Raw genomic sequence first — 25,455 nt, forward strand, 5'->3', positions numbered from 1 at the left:
TAAGATCCACAGTGGCCAACTGCAGTTCCCTCAGCAGCAATGTGATTAATTTTTATTTATATTTGGTTTTATTTATTTATTTATTTGTATGTATAAATCACAACAACGGTTGCCTCAAGGGCTCTATATTGTATGGTAACGACCCTACAATAATACAACAGAGAAAACCCCAACAATTAGATGATCCCCCATTGGCAAGCACTTTGGTGACAGTGGGAAGGAAAAACTCCCTTTTAACAGGGCTCCAGTATCCAGAGCCCATCAAGAGCGTGGCCCATGGAAACCAGAGAGGGCGAGGACACACAATGATCTACTGCACCCAGGCTGCTTGGTATTGGAAAGAAAGTCAGCATGCTCATTCAGCCACACATGCTCAACTGCAGCCATAAGGGGAAGCATCCGAAAGACGAAGACGATGGTGAGCCAGATTTTTCCTATGGAAGTGGAATGGATATGCACCAGCTCTAAAATCCCCCCGAGGAAGTTCCAGCCTCTCATCTTCACTCTGCCACGATGACTGATAAAAATTCAATAACAGAGAGACAGTAACTAAATAAAAGCAAAGAAAATCTGCTGAATTAGTTCAAACAGCAACATTAGCAGCAGTATTTTAGACTAATGGAGCACAGTATAAAAAGATTTTTTGGGAGCTAACAGTGGTATGATCAAGATATAATATATCTCAACTTAACAAAATGAAATGTTAACAAGGAGAAAACATCACATATTTGGAGAAAGTTGCATTTCCAAAGATGATTTCAAGCATATGATTTGCTGAAGAGGGTTATGACCTGTCCAGAGATCACATCTGTCATATATCTGAAATCATCTTTGCTGTCCATTTTCTCCAAATGTGACATTTTATCCTTGGAGATGTTGATGTTTGAACTAATTCAGCAGATTTTCTTTGCTTTTACTTAGTTAATGTCTCTCTGTTATTGAATTTCTATCAGTCACCGTGGCAGAGTGAAGATGAGAGGCTGGAACTTCCTCAGGGGGATTTTAGAGCTGGTGCATATTCATTCCACTTCCATAGGAAAAATCTGTCTCACCATCCTCTTTGTCTTTCGGATGCTCGATGTCAGTAGGTGGATCGAGGATGCTGTGGAGGGTTTTAAAATGAGTCTTTAATTTCTTTAAACATAAGAGTGCTGGCACAGATTCGTATAGAGGGCCAAATGTAAGCAGTGTATCAAAAATGTTACACAAAACCAACCTCAGCCCTCTGCGCCAGCATCGTCGCATGACTGAGGGATAAATCAGACTGCTTTCCTCTAAGAAACATCAGTGGTAACATGAGCAGCAGGCGAACCTGAGACCGGCAACTCTAAACTTCAGCAGTTTTCTGAATTGCACATCGATGTTGTCAGTGTGCTAATTTCCCATATGTGCTTATTTCTACACATTACATTTAACTGCAACAATAAGCAGCAATCAGGTGAGATTTAGCAATATTAGTACTTGATCTGTTTTAATGCAACTTCTCCACATGTAGCAGAGCTTTAAAAAATACTAAAGTAATGCAATATTTATACTTTTAATTTTATTTGGGCTTATTTTTTTCAACATTTTTTCCCCATTTCTGCATTTATTTCTATCAAAACTGCAAAAAAAATAAAATAAAATAAATGTAACCACTGCGTCACACATATTAGTGCATTAGGTAAGAATAGGTGTGCCTGCACTAGGCCAAACATACATGAGCGAAAAACGTAGTTTGCTGACTTTGGCCTAAAATAAAATAGGTTTCCCACTGGAGGTTATACTGACAAAATGTTTACATCTAGTGTAGCTCATGGTTCTTGTGTCATGTCTGTGTTTTGTGATGTATCTGACTGGATTTTTCACACACACAGCTTTTTTAAAAATTTGTTATTATTTTTATTAAACCCGTTTTTTACTTACTGTCTGTACAGATGCGGATTAGTTGCCATATAAGCAGCTGTTTCCTGCAGCTGTCTGTATATTTGTTTCTATCCTGTTTTTCAGACATTACTAAGTAGTGTGGCACATTGCGTCCTCTGCTGGTCATATTTGTAACTGTTCTTTGTGGGGTCGCTGTTGTATGAGACTGATCTTGTTTAATTTATTGAGGAGGAACTTCAGTACATCTCCAATATGTCAAAGGGAGAACTTTTCAGAAATGATTCTCTAAAAACCATAATTTTGATCACACATCTGCACATAAACAGGAGATTAATTCCATTACTTTATTACCCAGAAACATTTAAATCAGATCACCTATTAGTAGATAACCTACTGGCTATATCTATATCCGACCCAGGCTATGGTGCTATTAAGGAGGGATGATGACTACCCACAACAACATCTGGAACACAGAGAGCAGAATATGTAAACGCATACCACCAGTGGACCTGATCAAAACCAGATTTAACCAAGTGGAACACAAAACAAATCTTCAGAGGTTTCATATTTAATGTGAAAAAAATATTTACAAATGTGACTTATTTATGAAAACACGAGTGTAGAAGGTCTGTTTGGTCTTTTTGTCATAGTTTACTCATAATCTTAGATAATTTACAGTTTCAATAACAAAAAAATATTTTTTTTGTTAAAAAAAAAAAGTACATTTTTAAAAATAACACGCTTGATAGTAAAGCGGCTTCATAGCTAAAGAAGAGGCATTTAGGACACTCACCCTGTTTTTCCAGTCATTACATCAATGTAAACATACAGTTATAGCTGTCACGTATAAAAACTCTCTTAAAATGTGATGCCAGATGTTAATATGATGTTTTCTTCTAGTGCATAGTGTTTTTAAGCAATGTAAGAAACTTTTCTATGAACATTGGATCAATGTGAGTCCTTGACGATCCAAATAAAAAGAACACAGTGGAAAATACAGAAAGTCAAAACAAAGCACACAAGGAAAGAGTAAACCACATATGTTAATTAAGTCATATATAACTGCCCCCATCATGTTCAAAATTAATGCTTCAATGGGCACGTTTTCATCTGCGTAGTCTAAAAGCAACACTACACATAAACAGCAGGAGGAGCCATTTCACACAAATTCAGCCCTAAAGAGAGCTCAAAGTAAAAAACAAACAAGCAAAAAAAACCCCAACAAGTCTGTGCTCGGGTCCCTGAAAAGTAACCGTTCTCTACAACAAATCAGTAAAAATCAGCTTCCTGAGTGACACAAGAATTTTAGAGTTTAAAACAGGACCTGAGTGCAGCTTCATGCTCCTACGGGGCTGGAGAAAGGAAGATGTTGAAGAACACAGCAAAGAGAACAAAGATTGTATAGCCCACTATACAAATCCAGAAACGTGGGTCTTTGAGTAGCTTCGCATTGTAAGCACTGAAGAAGACGTAGCCGACGGTCATTCCTGCCACAATTCCTCCAAAGTGAGCAACAAAGGACACCTAAGAGGAAAGATGGGTTTTACATTTAGTCTTTCAGACTATTTACAAGGTAGTCAAGCTACTGCCCCCCACCCCCACTGGAAAGCGACTCAGAAAACTTGCAAGACCAGTTTAATAACCAAATAAAAAGGTTGTGTGGAAAGTTTTGGCATGTGTTGCACAGAGGAGTGTGTATCGGCATGAATAATCTAGTTTCAGCAAGAGCTACTGAGCTCGTCTGGAGCCACAAGGAAGTAATGCTATCACAAAACAAGCTTGCTGCTGGTGGAGGTTTGCTGACTTAGCTGGATCCGTCTTGAGGCATCTTCTGTGTCAGAGGAGATTAACAAAAGGCCCTGTTTGTTTATGGCTTTTGTACAGCAGTAGCAAAATCATACCTGTAAACCATCTTCATGTTTGACAAATCTTCTGTAGAAGGCAAACCCGAAATCTAAACCAACTGGGAAAAAGCAAACAGTTATAAATCTAATGTTTCTGAAGGTAATTTCCTCAGGTACAAAAAACTAACAGGCCAAAACACAGATAGGAGAACCTACCAAACACTACAATGAAGAGGATACGAAACACTCCAAGGAGAGGAATCATCTCTCTGAAATTCTGTAGATTGAAGCAAACACCAGATCAATACTTAGATTTAAAGTTAACACAGGTAGTAATTTACAAAGTAAAAGGGGCATTGGATGATCAGAAATGTAACTGTACAGCTATTTTGTTTTTCTCTATTTTTGGTCATAGAAAATTAAATTGCTAAGATTAAATAAAGATTCAACTAATGAGGTCAGCACATGTACAAATAATCCTTATGAGCCAAAAGCATTCCCAGAGCTCTAAATGCTCTGTTTCATCATGATCACTTTGTATGATGTAAAATGAAAGCTGATAACTTAATGTGGTCACTTCAGGCAGACAGCAGTGGCTGTCAGTACAGCAGCCCCTGCTAGCACAAACGTTCTGTTTGCAGAGATCAGCCAGTGATAAGAAAGCTGCCTTAAAAGGACTGAACCTAAAATTGCTTGTTTCAAAGAGGGGATGAACTAAGGGGCTGTCCTAAGGCCCAATGTAGGGCTAAATAGAATTAATTTACACTGTTCATTATGTAAAGTTACTACCACTGCGTCCAACAACAAAATCATGGAAATGGAAAAGAACAGAAAAGTTCCCCTATAATTAAAAAAGCTGTTCGAACTATTGCTATGATCACATCACTCACTTCCTCTCGTTGATTTCCAAAGTCATCCTATAGACTACCATCCAATGTTGCCCAGTTAGATTCTCCCCCTGACACTACTTCCTCTTTTTCAGATTGCACCTTCTGCTTAAGATACAGTCCACCTGTGTGCACCTTCCTCCACTCTTATGGGGTTTTTTGCAGTAGGTGTTCACCACGGCCATTTCCATCCTTTTTGCAAAATCCACCACGATCTGTTTTTCTGCGTTTCTCTCCTTGATACCACATCTACCAACACTTCACCTCCTCTGTTCCCTTCAGCTATGCATCTACTGAAGCCTGGTCCAATCACCAATATCCACTGCTCTGACTTAAATCTCTTCACCCAACTTATTCCCAAATACTTCTTTCTCTTCTGACACCCAACCTGTAGAGCATATGCACTGACAAAATTCAACATTAGTACTTCAATTTCTAGTCTTTACTTACAAGACTAACCTGTAGCCCATGTCTCTTTACTACCTACACCATATTGCCTTGTCACATGAAAAAAAAAAAACAGATTTCCTGATGAACTGCTGATGAACTTACCACCACAGCGTTCATGAAGTAACCGCCGAGTAGGGCATAAACACCCCCAGAAGCCCCCACCAAGGCACTGAGAGGGTCAAAAATGGAACTGGCCAGAGACCCTGAGGGAGAAACATCCACAGCTTTGACACTCAAGCACGAACATGAACAGGAAAATTAACTTCAGGAAGACTTCAGGAAGGGAGGCTTGCTGACATCTGGTAGTTAGAGTCCCAGAGGACTGAGGTCATCCACAGAGCCGTCTCCGCCATACTGCCTAGGAAAGTAGACATCGTGATGCTTTGGCTTGGCCCGGCCATTGCATACGACTATTCCACACAAGTTTGTCAAGTGGGGAATATTTCTGAGTGGACATCATATATCAAGATTAAGGACCTTATCCTGGATTAAGAGTCACATCAGACTAGTACGATTATAACTGGATGATAGTCCCAGATTAGCCTCAGGGACATGGCAGCAATCCAATTTAAAGCCTGACTATACCATCATGGCACTTTGTGTGTCCTCTATCCTCTTCAGTATTCCAAAAAAATGGAGATCAGCAGCAGGTGTTTCTCTGTTCTGAGGCAGTTAAGTGAAAGACAGAAAAAAGGTAAGTCTCACCTGCAAGAACACCAGAAAGATAAACCATCCCCACTTCAAATCCTTTGTGCACCAGCTCCAGCGCGATTCCCACCACCAGTTGCATCAACAGGTTGCCCAAAATGTGCTGCACACTAGAAAATACAAGGTAGGCAATAAGTACTTGGCCACTGAGATGCAGGACAGCATGATGGACAAAATAGCATGAACACAGACAGTCCTTATTTAGATCGCTCATTCTGAAGTGTTAAGGATGTTTAAACTGGTTTTATTAGGAAATCAGTTGCACAAATGTTACTTTACGAGACTAAACTTGGTTTGTTTGTTTCTGCACGTTGTTCCAGGAAGATATTAAGGCAGTTTACAGGCCAGATTCAAAGCAATATACAGTGCGTTTATTCATGGGCAAAAAAAAGCCAAGGCAACAACACACCTCAGGTAAGTATTTTTAATAGTTTTGGACGATAAGAGTGTCCACGGCAATAAGCTCTATATGATTTTGTTTACACACAGCATACACTTCATTGTTGCTTTTGGTCTTTTCAAAGGTTTTTGTTACAGAATATCACCCGCCTTAAGCTTTAGGGTTTTTTTTTTTTCCAGTTAGAGCTGGTTAGACTGTTGTTCCTCTTTGCTAATAGCTTTCCTGTGGAGTCATGATGTTTGGTTTTCCTGTCTTTCTGCAGCTTTTGCACTAATGACTTCTTTCTTGCTGCATCCAGTACATTTGCAGTGGTTTTACAGCCATGCCAAACAATTACTACCAAGATTCCATGCAACTCTTTAACATGACCTGCATGGCATGCTATCCATGTGCCTGCACGGGTTTCCTCTTGGGGTGGCTCAAAATGAAATTGGTTGTAGGTGTGGGAGGTGTGACTGTCTGCCTCTCTCTGTGCTATCCTTGTAATAAACCTTTGATCTGTCCAGGGTGTGCCCCCATTCTCACCCCATGGCAGCTGGGATAATATTATCCATCTTCATGAAAAATTACTCACCTCTGTGGTGAGTTATTTTGAAGGGCTACTGCTGCAGCTAAAAACTCAACATTAAAAACTCAAAACAGGATGCTTTAGGCAAAACCTGCAATCTCAAAAGTGACAAAAAAGCGACCGCTGGGTTTAATTACCACCCGTGAGTGAGTTTTATCCACATTTTTGTTTTGTTTTTTATGTTTTTCTGGGGTTTTTTGCACTGATTAGAGCCTCACTCGTGTAATTAACATATCTAAAAGCTCTACCCATGCTTACCCGGCGTGGACAAACATGTAGGAGATAAAGCGCCAAGCCTCCTGCCTGCATTCAGGCTTGTAGGTTAAAGGGCTGTTCCAGATGCCTTCATCCAGGGTCACCCACTGCTTCTGTGGCTTCCACACAGCATAGTAGATAAATACAGCCAGCTGATGAATGAAACAGAGTGGATACAAAACATTAGACATGAAGTATGAGAGTCTAAAACGCTGTAGAAAAGATATCAGGGTGAAGCTAAATCTAAAACAGCTGTGAAAAAAACAAAAGGATGAGGGAATTAGACATACAGATGTTGAGGTTTGCTTCACTGAGACATGTTTCCCACTAACTTGACCTCAAAAATCCTCCCAGTCTGATGATACAGGGAGTCTACATGGTTGTATCTCTATGAGTATAAAGCCACAACGCGCTGAGAAAGTATCCATGGGCATTCAAATGCAGCGACACTGGACATCTGTGAGCTACAAAGAGAGCTGTTCATTCCTAAGTTTGAACAAGGCAGCATGCAAACAGAGGCAACAGGCGTCACACCAGCTCTCACGTTACAAGTGGAAAACTGATTTGGTTTTTAGGAGCTTTATAAAACTTTTAAAACATTTAGAAGCAGGCCATGAGCTAACACTGATAATAAAGAGGACATATGTATGAATACTTTCTATATTCAATTTAAAGTACATTATTAATCCCCCAGTGTGAGACAAGTAGGTCTACAAAAATAAAGATACGCCAATATTTCAATAAGGTGCAGTCGACTCTTTTTCTCATGTGAGCTTCAGTCCTTCAGCCTATGTTGCACAACATTAAGCTTTATGAGTCTATGGTGGCCTGTGTCATTTTCTAGACTGGTTGGGCTGGGAAAAAGCCAGAGGGTGGATGCAAGAAATTGCACTTGAGGCTCCAAAAGCAATGCAGTCTGGATAGATTCCCAGGGTAAAATAAACATTTTTACAGCCTGGTAGGAACAAACAAAATTAAAAAACAAAAACAAAAACTGGGTCTATGGCTAATTCCATGTCAGCTGTAGTTTTGGTGAATTTCTTTAGAAGAAAGCTTTTAGATTTTATTAATGTGTAGCGTTTCCTGGCTTTCAGGTGGATGCCATCTGTCTAGACCGCTCCACCTCTGCGCTCTCAGTTCCTTTTTAAGCATTTTTAATGATATTATCTCACAAGCCCTGATGTGCTCATAGAAACTGAAGCATAAACAGACAATCTATACCACACAGCAAGCCATATACAGCTAAGCCTTTAGAAATACTCCAAAGGACACTAAAAAAGTGAAGAGATCCAGTTCAGTGACTCCAAGGTGCAAAGGTGAATCCTAACAAACACCAGTCAGCTACAGCTGCCAATCATAGTACCCACACGCCTAACTCCAGTATCCAGATAGGCGAGTTATACTGAAATTCACCACTTCTAGTGTTGTTGTGAGAGGGGACAGTATCTGCACAGACCAGGCTGTAAACATGAAAGTTGGGCTCTTTAACATGGGAGCCTTGTTACGTGTGGCCAAGTAGAGGAAGTCTTCCTCTTGGCACTTTGTGGCTCTTAGGCTGGCATGTAAACAAGCTCGGTAGCGTTAGCTCCCAGGTTAGCACTCCACCCTCTTGTCTAAATATGATCACTTCCCACGCCAATAAAAACCAAAATGGCAGAAGCCATAATGTTCTGGCAACAAAGCCAGAAAGAGGAGCTCACATTGGCACTATGAGAGCTTACAGTGATGTGTGTTTAACATAGAGGGGATTTTTAAATACACTCCTTGTAACCTTGACTTAAAGTCTTAATAAAGTACATCATAAATAACTCTTTGAGGTCAGAGTAAATCAACTGATGAGCTACCATATTCCACTGGATGTTTTTATTTAACTGAATCTGAATGTCAAAAGACACACTAGCTTTCTGTGGAAAAGCTTCTCCCAGCAGTGAAGCTCAGTGTAACCTGAAGCTACCGCTGCTTTCACTGATAACAATGACTTGATGAATCTGGACATTGAGAGGAGGCGGTGCAGATGTTGAAAGACATGGAAAGAAAGAAATGCCGAACAAAGCTGCTCAGTTTGAAGCTTCATCTTTGTGAAAACATTTTCAAAGATATACAAACAGTCAAATAAGACATAAATAATTTCTCATTAATATCTGCTATCCTATCCAAATCAATCCAACTTTATTTATAAAGTACTTTTAAAAAGCCAGCACAGGACCAAAGTGCTGTACAGTAAATAAGTTAAGAACAAAAGAACAACAAAACAGTACTATTAACAGTTACCCTGGATGTATTTAATACTAATGTAGACCATAATCACCGTCCTAGTGCCTGTACAGTGTCGGTGTCATGCATATGCAGAACTACCTCTGCAATACTGATGAGGATGATGAAGATGGGGGGTGGAAAGCAGTTGGCACGTTCCAGGTACTTTTCGCGTAAGTGTTCTGGGAGCATCCATTTGGAGACAAGACGGTGGAACTTCTCATGACATCCCATCTCCACGTCACCATCCGGTTGCTCCTCTTCATCCCTCGCCTGCCCCTCATCTGTTTCCACAGGAAACGGCTCCTGCTGCTCCAGGTCATCGTCCGCCATCACTGCTCCAGCCCTGAGTTAAAAGTGAATTCTAAGTTAGTGTAAAAGAAATTTGAGTACTACTGGCAGCAGTAGTACTTTTAAGCTTTTAAAATGTGGATGGATATTAATTTAATAAATAGTATGTGGTCATTTCACATCTATTTATGATGTCTTGACAGCCGCGTTCTGTTAGATTCTCTTTTGCTTTCATAACTACCTGAGGTCTTTGTGACATAGAGCTGCCTCCTCGATTTTAGCCCATATTGACCCGACTGCAACAGTGCCAAGAAAAGATCCCTCACACCATTAAACCACCAGCAGCCTGAACCGTTGATACAAGGCCAGATGGATCCATGCTTTCATTTTGTATTTTTATTTACACCCAGTAGCCGATCCTATTTTCCTCTGACACCAACAATTATTATAATTCTCTTCTCTTCCCCCCCCCCCCCCGTCAGACTTCTTTGGATTTCATTTAGTTTTAAAGGTCTGGTTTCTTGTTTCAGTTTCGCTCCGATTATTGAGGAACGTTTAGGTTTATTTTTTTCTCCTTATATCTGGAAGTTTTTCGGGAGACGACACTTAACAGGTTTTGAAACAGGAACCAAAACAAACACATCGTTTTATGAAGGCAGCTGACTCTCAGTCATGTCCCAGAACAACTAAATATCCAGTATTCAATAAAGCCTCCTCCGGGTTGTGCGCAAGAAAATTGACTAAAGAAATGTTTTACTTAAATCAGTTTTGTTTCAGCTGATTATTTCAGCCTTGTTTACAAGAGCTGACCTGAAGCTGGGTGTCGTCTTTAATCGTGCATTTCAACTACATGAAATACACTGAAGATTACTGTAAACATTAAACTAACTTTTAAGACCATAGGCTGGGATTCTAATTTATTATTATTAATAATGTTATTTTATGGCACTTCCGTGTTGCTTACAATTTGACCTACAACTTCTCTCACAGGACAGTAACAGTGCAGGGTTACCGGGTGCTGTAGCATTTCCTGTTTTCTGGGCGAAGTCTGATTTTTAGGACTCGGTGACTGTCGGCATTAAGAGGACTTGGATTACATTCGCGCTCTTACCTTCTTGGATAGCTGCTTATAATAAATACATAAAATAAATTGCGAATCACGAACTTTGTCTTAACTCACCTTAACCTTCAACAGGAAGAGAGAAGATGGCTCCAGCCGGTGCCAAAGATACAAATACCGACTTCTCCAAACTAAATCAAACGACTCCAAATCCTGAATGAAAGAGCTGATCAGTGAGAGCTGGAGTTAAACAGTAACCTACAGTAATGTTTGGTGGGTTGTGTGTTTTTTTTTTTTTTACCCCCCCTGTTTATGTCCGGCTATGCTTTCGGGCGACCCGCAGAGCTGCCTTCTTCAGACTGACCCTCCCTAAGAGACCGAAAAAAACGCTAAAGCCCTTGGAGATAATTAAAGGCCTCTCATTTCTTTTTTCCTGCAGGAAACTTCCTCCGCGACATAAACAAACCCCCGATGCTCCCCCTTCTTCCTCCCAGCTACAGCACAACTGGTTTTCACGAATCCCACGTTTCCAAACCGCGCACCGTAAACAGCCTACCTGTTCCCCTCGTACCACACCTGTGGTCAGTGACGTCACAGACACGGTAGTGCTTCGTCCCAAGGAGCCGTGGCCTAATCCCGACCACCACTATACCTCCACCCCAGCGTCCAACCACACATAGAAATGAAAATACTCTTGATTAGAAGTGTAGCTCATATTCAAACTGATCAGTGTCAATAAACTGCACTCAGGTCAGAGACCCGCTTTAACATTGAGGTTGTAGTTTCCCCCATCTACCACAGGGGGGCGCTACAGCACGCAAATAAGGCTAATGGCTGGGATTATTTTTAGAATCACGATTACGGTAGATAAGACTTGTTCTCAATTGGTGTCTTAATGGCCATACATTTCCCATTTGAACACTTCATCAGCTCCGAGATTTCAACATAAATAGGTTTTATTATTATGCATGGATGAACTCATGTTAGAGGTCTTTTGCTATAATCATTAATTATACTCCATTAATCACAGCTTATCTGCATTTTTCTGTACAAAATGTCAGAAAATTCAAAACCAAGAGCAGTAAAATTCAAATTGAGTCATTTATCTACATTCAATTATAACCCTTGTTTTGTTTTGGAAGACAAGCCAAACCGCTGATTAAAAAAAACAAAAAAAACAAAGCAGCAGTATTCTTCAGGATGACAATTTCCAATAACCTGTTTTAGGTTAAAATGATGTTCAACATAATTTTATTCAAAGTTCAGTCATTTAGGTGTGCAAACAAATACATTTGAGATTATACAAAAAAGAACATGTTTTATGGTCAAAATGTCACAAAAGAGCAACTATTACTGACCTTATGATGAGATGTTGTGGCTTAACGTGCACATTATTAATATAAATATGGAGCTTTAAATAAACACCCAAGACAACATGTTTTAGTCACAGAACTTTTATTTTTTTCAAAAGGGAGAAAAATCCACATTTTGGGTAAGTTTTGTGAGGAGGGAGGTCAGGAAAGGGGGGACAGTAAAGTGGGACAAGGTGATAAGCAGGAGCCATTAGATACAGCTGCTGGAAGGTTATACAGAACGGTCACAAGCCAATAAGCTTTTTCTACAGCGCTGGCAAGAGATTCAACAAACATCTGCTTAGTGAGGAAGTCCAGAAAAGCATATTTTTAAAAAAGAAAAGAAAAGGGGGGGGGGACAACAAAAACAAACAAAAGATAGCGGGCTTCATATAGACTTTCTCTCAGACTTTTCTAAGTTTGGCCAGCAGCAATAATTTTGAAGTAAGAAACCAACTTCTGGATTAAAAAGTGGATAAATCATGGCACCCAAACAGTTTAAGGGACGAGGGAGCGGTGTTAGGGAAATAAAATGTAAATCAACTGGAAGGAGGCAGTAGAAGAGCAGCCATCTTATTAGAGGAAGCCGGGATCACATGAATGTGAGCTCAGGACACATCTGAAATACAAAATAGTTGTTATTATAAGAGAGGCAGTCCTTTTTAACTGAGAACAGACTTAAAAACAAAGTAAATAAAGATAACAGTACTCACAACTAGCAGGTCGAGCTCCGTATCTTCGCATTATCTGGTCTTGTGTGAATTTTACAAAAGATTCATATTGTTCTGAAAAGAGAAGAGGATGGAGGTGAGGGTGTGTGCCACATTCTGCAAACATCAAATGGGTGGAGGAACAAGTCTTCATTTTCATTAAGCTAAGTACCTGAAAACTGATTCACAATCACATTTCCAGGTCTTTTAATAAAAACTGTCCATAATAAAGCATCAGTAGAACTACTAAGCCTCACCGACACCGTTTTAATCAGTGTACTTCTGCTACAATTGGCTCCCTTTAGTTATGTGGAGGAGGAAAATTCAACTTTAGAGTAGAGCAGATATGAACATTACTTTGAGTTATACTCTATGGAAGGACAAAAACATCAGTAAAGTACAAACGGTTTGGCTCAGACCACAAATAGCTGCTAACAACGACATTGCCGCTTTCCTAGAACTGACCGTAAGCTAGTACAAATGTAGCAACCAAGAACCCAGAGTGATGTTAAAGCCGAGTGTTTGCCGACCCCGACCCCCCAAAGCAGCCGGAGGTAGAGTTTCTATATTGCTATTTCTATAGCAGGGTCACTGTGGCTGCAACGCTGTTCTGTGTGGCTTTGGACCTCGATAAAGCAAAGATCCTGTGTGTTCTCATTAACACAGGAATTTGTGTTAGTGTGAGGGGCTGCACACTATGTGATAATGCACCTGGGGCCATGTCACAGAGCAATGCAAAAGTAATGACAAACTTAACAAGTTTTCGTTTACAGGAAGAAAAGAAGTAATGTACTTTTGTGTGCAACAGTCAACACTTCTTTTAATAAACATAATGTGTGATATGTAGCAGATGGTCTCACTTCCTGTGTATGACAAGCCCAAGCTGGAATTTGGAAGTTTATAAACCCTCCAAACACTCAGGCCCGAGTCAAAACAGAGTGAGCACTTTTTTTTTTAATTAACCGTTTTAAAGCAGACATACTCAAATGAATGCAGATTTGCTTTTGTTGCCAAATGACATTTTATATCCTCTTTACTGTCTTTGCTCCCTCCAGCTGTTATAAAATATTCATCTTGGGATTTAATAGCACATTTAAACTCCCAGGAAGTTACACTGTAAACGCTTATGAAGAATGTTTGTCACACTGACTGTACATCATCCCCAGAATACAAAGGGCGCTGTTCATATTAGAGTCCTTTCAGTTTTATTATTAAGGTGGATTTTTTTTACCTGCAAGTTTTGTATTAAGGATCTGTTCGTACTCCTCCCGGATCTTCTCCTCGTGGTCTTTGAGCAGGCGCTCACACAGGTAGCTCACCTGCCTCAGCGTAAATGAAGGCTGGTCCTTCCTTGAGGCACCTGAAGAAAAAAAAAAAAAAACCCCAAAACAAAACAAATCAGCTATAAATAAATAAAGCAGAATCACATCTATAGTGCAATACCCAGTCATAGGCAGAAACATCCTCTCTAAGCTAATAGCTGCTCGGCTGGCTGCAGAGTTACAGCTCTGTGTCCTCTCTCACCTCAGAAAGACCAGCAGGGTCATGCAACACTAATGCTGCCTCTTTCTGAATCTCCCCAGCGTCTCTGCCAGGCTCAAACTGGAGCCGGCTTTAGCTCGGTGATTCATTACAGAGTGGTCTTTGAGGTCTGCTATGAGCCAGATAGACTAAAATGTTTGTAAATCACAGTGGAGGATGGCAGAGTGGGGATGAAGGTTAAAACAGTGGCCTCGCAGACAGAAAGAGGCCAGGTTAGTAACAGTGCAGTCATTGTGATCTACGAGGTCGTCCTGCATAGAGTCACACAGCACACAGACCCAAAGCCCTGAGGCTTGGATTACACTCACAGTCACTGGGAAAATTTTTTACTTTATGCACCAAACTAATAATTTAACCACTGCTGAATGCAACAACTCAAAACAATGCCTGTAATTCCATCAGATCTGATGCATTGCATCACATAAAATAGCTGTGGGGAATTTTTTTTTTTATGGAAGCCACATCAAGCTGCACAGAGCAGACGAGGAGGGGAGAAAGTCAACTCTTTTAGTGAATCTGATCTATGAGCTTCAGATTTAATTCCATTTTATTTAATTTGTATAGTGCACAACAAGGGTCTTCTTCCTCTTGACCATGTAATAACATGACAGGTCTCTTTAAATGATGTATGTATTTAAATAATCTAATGTTAATCTAAAAGTTATTTTCCATCTGAAACACATGTGTTACAGTCAACAGCACTTGGACAATATGCCCATGACGCATGTATTCTCTGTTTGCATCCAAACTTTTATCGTATCTAGTGGATACGAGTGACTCACCAGCAGCAGGTTAGATTTAGGACAGAAGTAGGGTTATGTCAATGGGTGACGATGATGGCGATCAACAATCGCTATCATCGATAGAAACAGTCTAAACTGGCAAGCTATCTTATTTCACCAATGATAAAGTATATTATTCATTCATTCATTCATTTATTTGTTCATTCATTTATTTGTTCATTTCAGGCACAACAAAATACATATATTGCACATAAAGTGCACAAAACAAAAAACAAACAAACAAAAATTACCTGAAAAGGAGTGGGACGAAGAAAACTTATTAAATCCCACCCCTATACTCACTCATCAACAAAAACAATAAGCTTCCCGCAGCTACGCCCATCATTGCAAAGCATCATACATATACATACATACATATATATCTACACACACATGGACATATATATACATACATACATACGCGCACACTTTTTTTTTTTTTTTTTTTTGAATCCATACCAGCAATGGTAAGAGAACAGACATTACAGAGCACACTAACACCATTATTGAGTATACTGTGACCAGACCAACTGTTTGTAGAGGAATTTAAATCTATGAATATTTTTGCATTGTTTCAGTTGTAAACTCAGACTGTTCCAGATTTTCACACCACATACAGACACACAAAAACCTTTACGGGTTGTTCGAATTCTGGGTAATTTGAATTTTCCGAAGCCTCTCACATTATAACCTCTTTCTCGAATTTCAAATATAGTTTGTAAATTTGCAGGTAGAAGTTTATTAAAAGCTTTGTATAAGATTATGGATGTATTGTAATTAACCAGATCCTGGAATTTAAGTAACTTTGCCTGAAGAAAGAGTTTGTGAGTATGATCTAGATAACCAGCCTTGTGAATAATACGCAGTGCTCGTTTCTGTACTGTAACTAATGGATTAGTTGTATTTTTATACTAATTACTAATACTAATTAATGATATTAATTAAGTCCACCTTCCCCTCTATAAAACATCCACATATAACAAACACTTGCATTACTGATGTATCTTGGCATGCATGGCTACATGCAAAGAAGCTGACTTCTGTATGATTTCAAGTTAACGTGTTTCTATGCAACAACAGGAGCACGGAGCAAGTCACCCAGCCCCATGCAGAAGTCAACATCTCTCATCAACATTTGGAAACAGTTTATCTGCCTTTCTTGAAATTGTGTAGTGAGTGTGTTGTGTAGTTGTGTGTTTTATTTATTTATTTATTTTTTTGTCTTTATGCTTACCAGAAAAAAAGAAAAAGAAAGAGAAAAAAAATGCATGGTGCAGAAAACCAAGTTTATTACGTCTCCTACCTGGTGGGGAGCTGGGAGCATTGAGAGAGGAGCTGGGGCTGGGGGCATCACTGGAGCTACAGGCCTCAGTCTGGTTGAAGGCCCCTTCCAGCTGCCGCCGCCTCTGGATCCTGCTGTACTCGTGACGGAGGTTCTGGAAGATTTGCTCTGTGGGGGGGGGCAAACAGGAAACAGGAAAAACAGGATCAAAAAACACTTACTCACACATGCTCCCAACACTGAGACATTTGGTGGTAGAAATGATGGTCAGTGTAAATTATCTAGAATTATTTGGTGCAAACTTTAAATGTCCACATTTAAATAGCAGAATAAGCCAACTTTTGTTTTTCACACATTGATTTGCTCCAGGAAAAAAAAAAAAAAAAAAAACTATGCTTATTTTTATTAATCTGTTCCCTTGTTGAATTCAAGATCAACCACATAACAAAGTTAATATAATCCAGCAAAAAGAAGGAAAGAAAGAAAGAAAAAAAAAAACACTTTACATGTGTTTTCTGTTAGCCAACATAGGCTTAAAGATTGACAGAACGAACAGATGTGCACTAGATTGACATTAACATGACTAACACAGCTGTAACAAACACATACACAGCCAAACAAGGTCTTTTTTGGTTTTTAAATCTTATGACTATCATTTTCACTTCTCTTTCACACGGTTTCCATAATGGCAGTCTGTGATGCCAAGTTAAAACTTGTGCAAATGCTCAGACCTAAGCAGCAACAGCAATCACTTCTTTACCAAAGTACCCCACCATTGTCCTTCTATAGTCTGTTTAGCAGTTTTTGTGATCTACACAGGGGCCTGAAACTGAGCTGATAAGAGAATACAGAGAACTTTACCCGCTCTATAAGTCGAATAAGATAAAGTCTCGACACACTCTGCATCTCTATATGAGGAAAAGTGCCTTGTTTATTTTGGCTGGGGATGGAGTAAGAAGCCATTCTTTCACTTCAACTCACTCATCAATAAGCTTGTTTAGACCTGTTGGCAAAGCAGAGGATTTACTGCATTCTATATGGTTGTGCAGTGAATTGTTGTTCTCCGAGATGCATCCTCCTGTTGGATGTAGTCGTGCCTCTGAACCGTCTGAGCATAAACACCACAAGACCAATCTAGAAGGCACTTTTTTTGTTTAGCGACTAATAAAACATCGTCACTGCAAACGGAACAACGCCATCTTACAGGCAACAGAGGCTCTGCATCTTCGTATCAGCTGTACGAAGAGAAAAATGATGTGGGACAATGTTTAAGCAGATCACTGTTTTGATGCCATTTAAAAACCACTGAAGTTGAAAAAGTTTCACAACAAACTGCAGAGACGGCATAATGCTGAAGCTGTCCTGAAGACAAATCAAACATTAAGTTATATTAGTTGCTGAATAATAAAGTGTGAACTGAACTAAACATTCAACAACCTGGCAGGGTTTTATGGAGGCCCAAAAGTAAAGGATGTGCTGAAAGGAAAAAACAGAATTAATCATTTTTATCTTGGCCAACTTAATTCTAGGAAGCCAAAAGAATAGCTGAAATTATTTTTTTGCATTATTTTTTTCAGCCTTTACTATGGGTTCTACCAAGTGCCACTTGGTAGAGCTACAGATCTCCACGAACCAGTTTCCTAGGAGAAACCCTCCACTTGTAAAGGGAACTCAAACTGACATTTGATCAAACAAAGCCTGCATGAATGTGTGAGAAGAGAAAGCCAGACGCTTAAAGTCAAATGTGTTGAAGAGTTCAAATGGACTGGTTCTTATATAGCACTTTTCTAGTCTACTTCAGCACTCAAAGCTCTTTATACAACAACTCATTCACCTATTCATACAAACAGTCAAATGAGTGCTACTTTTTATATCCAAGTACTTTCTCACATTCACATTGACTGAACATATATGAAGATGGTGAACTTGGGGTTTAGTACCTTGCCCAAGGATACTCTGGCAAGCAGACTGGAACAACCAGGGATTGAACCACCAACCTTACAATTAGCCGATGATCCGCTCAACCACAGTCACCCCAAAAACTTTAGTCATTTAATACCATCAATAAAGAGTATCAGTGAGAACACAATCATCTGAGTGCATGCTTTGTATGCATACAGTATCCACTGATCACTGGTCTTTTCATCGAAATGACAAGTGAAACCCCTCTCCTGCTGTATGTCACTTAAAGCTTTGCCAACTGCCAGTAGCTCAAAAGCGCTGCTTGGCAACAATAACCCTGCCACAACTAGACCAAGCAATCAATCACAGAGACTTCCGGAAGCCAGAGAAACACTGTGTAGAAGCTGCAGCTGAAAAGCTAAGCAGTGAATACGCAGAAGATCGGCTAGACATGGACATGCTGAGAGAAAACAAAGCCGACTCACTTCATTTTACCCTCCACCCGTAAAGGACTGTAGGGGAGGTAGGTTTCAAATATCTCGAATGTTGGGAAATAGGTTGTGATGTAAGATTATACTCTCCACATCCACGAGTTCGCCAGCATCTGCTCAGGTCAGAACCACGTAAATATTATCGCACAGTATGCGCGAGGGTCTGTGCAGATGTCTGTATGCCTGTTTGGTTTTTGTGACTCCACTGACATCCATGTGCCCCAAGTGGTGGACTTCAAAGAAGTCTAACAAGAATGACTACTCGGTCATCAGGTCTCCAGGTAACCATGTCCATAAGAGAGTATTACCAAGGCTTTACTGGTAGGGAGGTTTCTTATGACTAATTAACTAGTCATTTAACAGAGATCAGACTTTCTAACATCAGACTACTCAACTAATATAAAACAACACCCAAAGCATTCAAAATACTAATGAGTAAAGTTAAAAAACAAAAGCAGTATTTTGTGTGTCTTGTTAATCATGTTTTACAAAGTTGCTGCACTTTGTGTCACATATAATGTAAAAAACACAATCTCAGATTGGTTGGCAGAGTTTAGCTAAGCAGAAACTAGTTACATGCAATACACTCTTATTGCTTCTATCTCGCTCATCATGCCAATAGTTGGCTAGTGCTCTGCCAGTAAAAACAAATGCATTTCCTTGTGTTTGTAGCTCTGAAAACACTAGTATGGAGTTGGTCCCTTCTCCCTGTGATTCAGAAAACATAGAGCTACTAAATTTTGAACAGCACCTAAGTCCAACATCAACAGCTTGGCTGCCTGGTGACGGCAGACACGCCAATTCACAGTACGCAAACAACGACAACCCCCACTACAGCGGGTACTCAGTGCAGTACTACAAATCAGGCTTTTGGATATTCCCAGAACGTTCATATTTTCTTTACTTCAGACTTTGTGAAAATATCAGAACTGCTATAGCAGGCTTGATTTTTCTAAAGCTTTCTGCCAGTAGCAGCAGCAGCTGTATAGAAAGATTAATAAAAAGAAATGCTACAATAACAAATTCAATAGAGTTTAAGTTGCATTCACAATTGACACAATATAACTACAGCATGTTAAAATGAAAACAATACACTACCCAAGATAATGGTGTGGGGATCTGTTTAAAGCGCCAACATGTTTTGGTGTATCAATGTAATTGAATAAAATCACCATATTGGTACTTTGTCCTACTAGTACTAGCCTTTTATGGCTATGCATTTAGTTCAGTACAGACACTCTGATAAATAGGCTTCATTTAACACCAGTACAGAGTTGACTCCTGCACAGAAACACAATGGCGCCTTAACTACATGCAGACTGTTTTGGTGCATAGTCATACCCGAAGACCCATTCTGAGCCAGGAAAGACCCTGATATATTCTCTAATAGTATGCTAAATGTTCTTTTTTGTAAAATGTTCTTTTTCATGGTTATCACTTGAACTATGACCTGGGAAGCTTTCTGACCAACCTATAAATTAACAGGTGCCACACAGTTTATCCTTTTAAGTAACGCCTCTCAAGAAAACACTCAGCTCATTTGTCATCTTGGGGAATTTCACAGGAGTACAAGCCCAGACTGGCAGAGGAGAAGAGGTTTCCTATCTACAGTATGAAATGAAATTGCTTAAAGATCCACTGGCAACGTCCGATCCCGTTTTCTTGCCTTCTCGCCTGCACACGAGAGAACCTGACTAGCTGGAAAACATGTGCGGGTAGAGTTGGGTGGGAGGGATGACAGTTGACCTTTCGTTAAATACAAAGCTGCTTTCGCTTAGCACACCACATCAGAAAGGCAGCCTTGCAGAGCTGCTCCCATGGGAGGCCTCTTTCAGGGAAGATGAGCTTAGTATCAGGTATCTGGACTTTGTGTCTCTAAAGCAGACAAATCTTCATTACTTCAAACTTGCAGCTCCTGAATCAATTTTTTTACAACACAGCCACGCTGTAATTACAAAACAAAATAAACAAATCAGCAGAAAAAAAAACTGTTTTTAACTGCCCTGTATTCCCTCAAAACTAAAAACACTCCTGAATCAATATGATTCTTTGGTTAGTCTCTGTTAATATTTACATAGAGGCAGAGATGAAACGCATTTCACAGCAAGCCAACCGCCATGAACACCTGTATCTGTGAGGAACAGGGCAGCTTTGCCTCATCTCTGACAAATATCATGCACTGCCCGCAGCGCAGGCAGTGCATGAAGCACATTTTTTGTTACAGTCCAGACAACGGCAACAACAGAGACCCCTTTGTCAAAGATTACGTCCTAACCAAACCTCAGTGAGGTTTAGATCAACATTTTACATACAATCTCAGTATAAACTAATGTAACCCACACAAACTACTGGATGTAAGGCATTTAAAAAAAAAACCAAAAAACTGTTTTCTTCGTTCGAACTGACCATGAGGTGGAAGTGTTACTGAAAGTACATTCATGGTACCTCATTTATGTCCTTTTGCATGAATCCCCCAAAGTGTTAACATTTTGTTGTGTTTTTATGAGAAACAGGGAGCATGAAAGCTAGCTGAAACTCCATCTTGAATCTTTTCAACAGCAGCTCAAATGTGTGCATTTAACCTTACTGCCCAAGCAGATTAGTTCTGACTTGATGATTTTTAAACTTGTCCTACCTTTCCACACAAGTTAATTGAATCCCACGTTGCTGCGCACCATGAACTTATGTTCCATAGCACACACAACAAGAAGATCAGCCCATTCACACTTTGAATTTAGCAATCTGTGACAGATGACAGCAGTTCATTGAAGAAGAATTATGGAAAACACCTTGCATTATGGTTGCACTAATAAACGCTGCTGCCTGCAAGCAGTAAAATGTTCTTTAAATTTTTTGCTATACATATAATTATCCCAAATTACCACCCAGATGGTTTTCATTGTTGTCGACACTCACTTCTCTTCACGTATGTTCTTTGTGTGTTACGACTTTGGTTTTCTCTGTGGCAGAAATTGAAGCTAAAGAACCACCAACAGCACAACCACAAATGAGAGCAACCCACAGTCCAGTTGTTCAGTGTATTTTTGATACTGAACCACTCATGATAATACACAACTAAAACACAGATGACAGTCTGCAAAGCTTTGCATAGAACTAACAATACTGTTTCTTAAGGTGGCAGATGCACCGAAAATCACCACTTAGGTGCAGTATCTACCCAAGAGGAACTGATAGCAAGTGGAGGAAAAGTACCCAAAGGCAGACACAAGAAGAAGTTCTATATTAAGCCTTAGCTCTTATCAGTCATACATATTAAGCCAATCAGGAAGCAAACGTAGGTATTTGCTCACTTGTTTCCAAAACTTTCTATTAGGACAGACTGAGAAATGATCCTGGGGTGTTTAAACTAAAACTGAAAGCTAAATTCCAAAGAGTTGTGTTCAAACAATACTAGACAAACGTGCAGCCCAGCAGGCATACTGTGCAAACTGGGAGTCGCGTTGGTTTAATGTTCTGATGAATACAACCCTGACTAATAGCATATTTCTTTTTCATTTTTCAAATATCACACGGTTTTAACATCATCCATGTTGCTGTTCCAAGGAGGAAAAGAAAATGAAAACACACATGCACACCCACTCAGTAGTTAGGTCAAGTAACACAATCCCAGCAAGAAACAGCAATAATGGCTATAATGATCCAGTCCAATCGTGTTCCAGCTGCTTAATAACTCATGTAAAAATAATAATTAAGCCTTTTTTATTAAAACAATTTCATGGAAGAGACAAATTGCCCAACAACAGTGACCTGGTGAGTTTGATTATTTCCCAGTAAAACTAAAGGAGGTGATTATACATAACTGGTAAACCCCAGTTAAACCCCACTTAAAACAATTGGTTAAAATGTATTTTCTCAGTCCTGGTAATATTACTTCGTGCTTTATAGCTAAAACCTCTCTAGTGAGTTCCAAACTGTTCAATACAGAATAAAAGCCTTGTACTTCTACCACACATATCGGGAGCAGTTTTTGGGGTTCAGTATTTGCCAAATGATAGGCAAAAAAAGAACACTTTATCTGCCTCCTGAGCCACATTTGAGTTTAAATCCCCAAAATCTAGGGGTTTATAATTGTGTGGTTTTCTGCAAGTTAAAGAGCTAAATTAATCTTGCAATCTTTTTTGGCAGGATTAACCAATTGATTAGGCCTCATGCTGCCATCCTGCCAAATATCACTGACTGGCACATACATTAAGGCCACTTGATGCAGTGGATATACACAAGCAATTAGTCTGGGCCTATTTGTGCACCCCACACACCCATCCAAGACTCAGAGTGGATGGAGCTGCATTTTCAAATCAATGGGAGAGGGAAGTACGGGCATAAAGGAAATGAACAATGCCTTCCTCCATGCCTGAGGAGGAAAAGAAATGGTTGTGGTGCATAATAGTAACCCCCACCTCAATACAACACAATTGTGGCACTGTGGCAATGAAACTAAGGAACATTACCCAGGCACCTCCTAATTAATAGTCTGCAATGATGTGGCTGCTGCTGTGATGCCATTTGTCTGCAGGAGAACCGACGGGCAGGGGTTAAAGAAGAAAGATCTGTTCAGTCCTTTCAGTCCAGTTTTAGTTAAACGAATTAAAGTTTAATGAAATATATTAAATAATTGAACGTGGTAACATGGCTGAAGATTGTCTGAGCAAAGCTTGTAAAAGGGCGTCATGTTTATTCAACTTCCCCTATCGCCAGAGACTGTTTGAATTAGCCAAGCAAACAACTCTGGATCTAATATTTTTTTTCACGGACAAAACAAATTTAGCCAATGTAAGCCAGCTCAGCAAAGTATAGGACAAAAACAGAGAGCTGCAGTGACGCCACAAGCCCCATACTTACAGAGTCGCTTCTACTTTTCGGTGCCTATACGGATTCATTATGATTGGTAAAGAGATCTGTCCTGGTAAATCAGCGACGACATTCCCTTTTCCTGACGTTAGCTGAGGTAAGCTAACATTTAGCCTCCAACCCCTATTCAAGTAGCTAGCTATCCATTCCATTCCACTCCACCCAAACCCCCTCCCCCATGACACCCACCCTGAAAGGGAGAAAAAAGCCGTCAAATTTGGTCTAAACCCATACCTGGAGTGAGCCTGTGTTCGCCGCCAGTGGCCGGAGGAGACATCGAATGCGCAGGGCTGTCGACCGCGGGACGGAGGCTGCATCTTTGAGGGGACGGAGTGCTAGAAGTCCCCGGTAGTGGATTGCACCTTCTCCGCTTGGGAGACTGGGGACTGAGGAGGGCCTCAAACTCCATCGACCGCTTTAACGTAGCTCCACAAGCCATTATAGCTAAACAAAACGGAAAATAATAAGCAGGAAGAAAAAACGACCCGCAAACGCTGGGCTTTAAACGCTCGTGCGTGAGTACGTTTAACGTTCCTCGGTTTTCTTCTTCGCCTTTCTTCCGCTCCACAACAACGGATTTTCTTCTCTCAGTAGTAAAGCAACTGCCGACCCTGCCTGCTGAATTTTTAAAACGTCACAAAGCCAGAGCCTACCATTACCGGAAATAGGGGGGTCTTCAAATATTTTCAACGAATCTTTCTGTATTTTTTCGCAGTTTTGAATTGTAATTCTTATCCAGAATTGCTTCTATAATGTCTTGACTAACTCTAACTAGAATAATCTGTTGTTTTCACTTTTTTAATTCGGCGCTACTAAGCTGCGATTTCCGGCTGTCTTACCCTGTTGTTGTTGTTGATTCCGTTCCCTTGAACTTAAATTCAAGGTTCACGAGACGTCTCGTCGTAGAGATCAGGTAAATTGGGTATTTTAAAAACGGACCCCAAACTGATGGTTTACACTATTAACGACATATGGAAGGATTTAGATGTAATATTTATATTATTTATAGGTTTAATATTCAGGTTAAGTAACATATATATGTATATTTATAATGTTAATATTTCATGTATATATATATATATATATATATATATATATATATATATATGGAGCTTTTTTACACTGCATAAGAAGAAGAATTGAATCCATTATCTCTTGCATTTAAACATGTGCGCATAGAGATAGTTTGCTATCTGATCACATCAGTGACCAAGCACAGACTCAGCAAAAAGTAACCAGTCCATGATTGCAGTAGTAACTCTGGCAAGACTGAAAGAAAAGGTTTACAAGATGATACTGAGACCTGCTATGATATGTGGATTGGAGATAGTGGCACTAACAAAAAGAGTGGAGGTCGAGCAGAGTTCAAGATACTAAGACTTTCAGTATTGGAAATAAGTATATCAGAGGGATAACATTAGAGAGGCCAGGCTAAGATGGCTTGGAGATGTGCAGAGAAGAGATACTGAATCTGTATTGGAAAAAGGGTGTTGAACATGGAGACAAAAAGAGGAAGACCACAGAGAAAGTTCATGGATGTAGTAAAGGGTGAGATGGAGGCAGATGAAGATGACATAAGTCTTTAAAAATGTATTAATTTCCTCCACTGTTGTATTCCTAATTTGTTTATTGTTAAATTTCCAATCATTGTATTGCATTTTCCTCAACAATATAAGAATTTTATAAACACCACCTGATTGTATAACACTTTCCACCAAATCTTTATAAAATAACTTTATTTGTTTATATATTGCAAGGCTATAACTTTAGACTATTAGTTTTAAATGAGTGTATACATATGATCATCCTTTACATTTAATTTTTGGCTTTAATTTGATTAAATCGATGGCTCCCAACAGTTCCAGTTTTGCTTGGAGTGACAATAAAGCTCATCTTATCCTATGTAAAGAAAATGACCAAGAGATTTTGTTTCTGCATTCTTT

The 25,455-nt window shown here is 39.7% G+C and overlaps 2 protein-coding genes across 6 annotated transcripts; both read right to left on the minus strand.

The window, feature by feature from the left end:
• Positions 1-2,191: 2,191 nt before the first annotated feature.
• On the minus strand, positions 2,192-11,323 carry rhbdl2 (rhomboid, veinlet-like 2 (Drosophila)). 5 transcript variants are annotated; one of them, XM_005455311.4, is made up of 9 exons: positions 11,139-11,320; positions 10,703-10,795; positions 9,334-9,577; positions 6,982-7,130; positions 5,753-5,865; positions 5,150-5,250; positions 3,927-3,987; positions 3,768-3,829; positions 2,192-3,390 (listed from the first exon to the last, which is right to left on the minus strand). In XM_005455311.4, exons 3-9 carry the CDS (start codon positions 9,562-9,564, stop codon positions 3,211-3,213), a joined length of 897 nt encoding a protein of 298 aa, XP_005455368.1. In that variant the 5' UTR covers positions 9,565-9,577; positions 10,703-10,795; positions 11,139-11,320; the 3' UTR covers positions 2,192-3,210. The 5 variants fall into 5 exon arrangements, with proteins under 5 accessions (XP_005455368.1, XP_005455369.1, XP_025767572.1 ...); XM_005455312.3 differs by lacking the exon at positions 11,139-11,320 and adding an exon at positions 10,884-11,132; XM_025911787.1 differs by lacking the exon at positions 11,139-11,320 and adding an exon at positions 10,884-11,132 and having other exon boundaries at positions 10,703-10,808.
• Positions 11,324-12,020: 697 nt separating this feature from the next.
• akirin1 (akirin 1) lies at positions 12,021-24,139 on the minus strand. The gene is made up of 5 exons (XM_005455309.4): positions 23,747-24,139; positions 16,272-16,418; positions 13,876-14,004; positions 12,648-12,719; positions 12,021-12,553 (listed from the first exon to the last, which is right to left on the minus strand). The coding sequence occupies exons 1-5, from the start codon at positions 23,949-23,951 to the stop codon at positions 12,543-12,545; spliced, it is 564 nt and encodes a 187-aa protein (XP_005455366.1). The 5' UTR covers positions 23,952-24,139; the 3' UTR covers positions 12,021-12,542.
• Between the last annotated feature and the right edge of the window lie 1,316 nt (positions 24,140-25,455).

The sequence above is a fragment of the Oreochromis niloticus genome, linkage group LG11 (assembly GCF_001858045.2).
Source record: "Oreochromis niloticus isolate F11D_XX linkage group LG11, O_niloticus_UMD_NMBU, whole genome shotgun sequence".
NCBI classification, from domain to species: domain Eukaryota; kingdom Metazoa; phylum Chordata; class Actinopteri; order Cichliformes; family Cichlidae; genus Oreochromis; species Oreochromis niloticus.

What these genes read in the sequence shown, in the direction of transcription:
- rhbdl2 (XM_005455313.4), bottom strand. Translation starts at nt 9,564, where the DNA reads ATGGCGGACGATGACCTGGAGCAGCAGGAGCCGTTTCCTGTGGAAACA. An exon ending in TCCTCATCAGTATTGCAGAG is followed by an intron (nt 7,131 to 9,333) that starts GTAGTTCTGCAT and finishes TTCATTCATCAG; the next exon opens with CTGGCTGTATTTATCTACTA. An exon ending in ACTTCATGAACGCTGTGGTG is followed by an intron (nt 3,988 to 5,149) that starts GTAAGTTCATCA and finishes TTCAATCTACAG; the next exon opens with AATTTCAGAGAGATGATTCC.
- akirin1 (XM_005455309.4), bottom strand. Translation starts at nt 23,951, where the DNA reads ATGGCTTGTGGAGCTACGTTAAAGCGGTCGATGGAGTTTGAGGCCCTC. An exon ending in TGCTCCCAGCTCCCCACCAG is followed by an intron (nt 14,005 to 16,271) that starts GTAGGAGACGTA and finishes TTTTTTCTTCAG; the next exon opens with GTGCCTCAAGGAAGGACCAG. An exon ending in CCTTAATACAAAACTTGCAG is followed by an intron (nt 12,720 to 13,875) that starts GTAAAAAAAATC and finishes TTCTCTTTTCAG; the next exon opens with AACAATATGAATCTTTTGTA.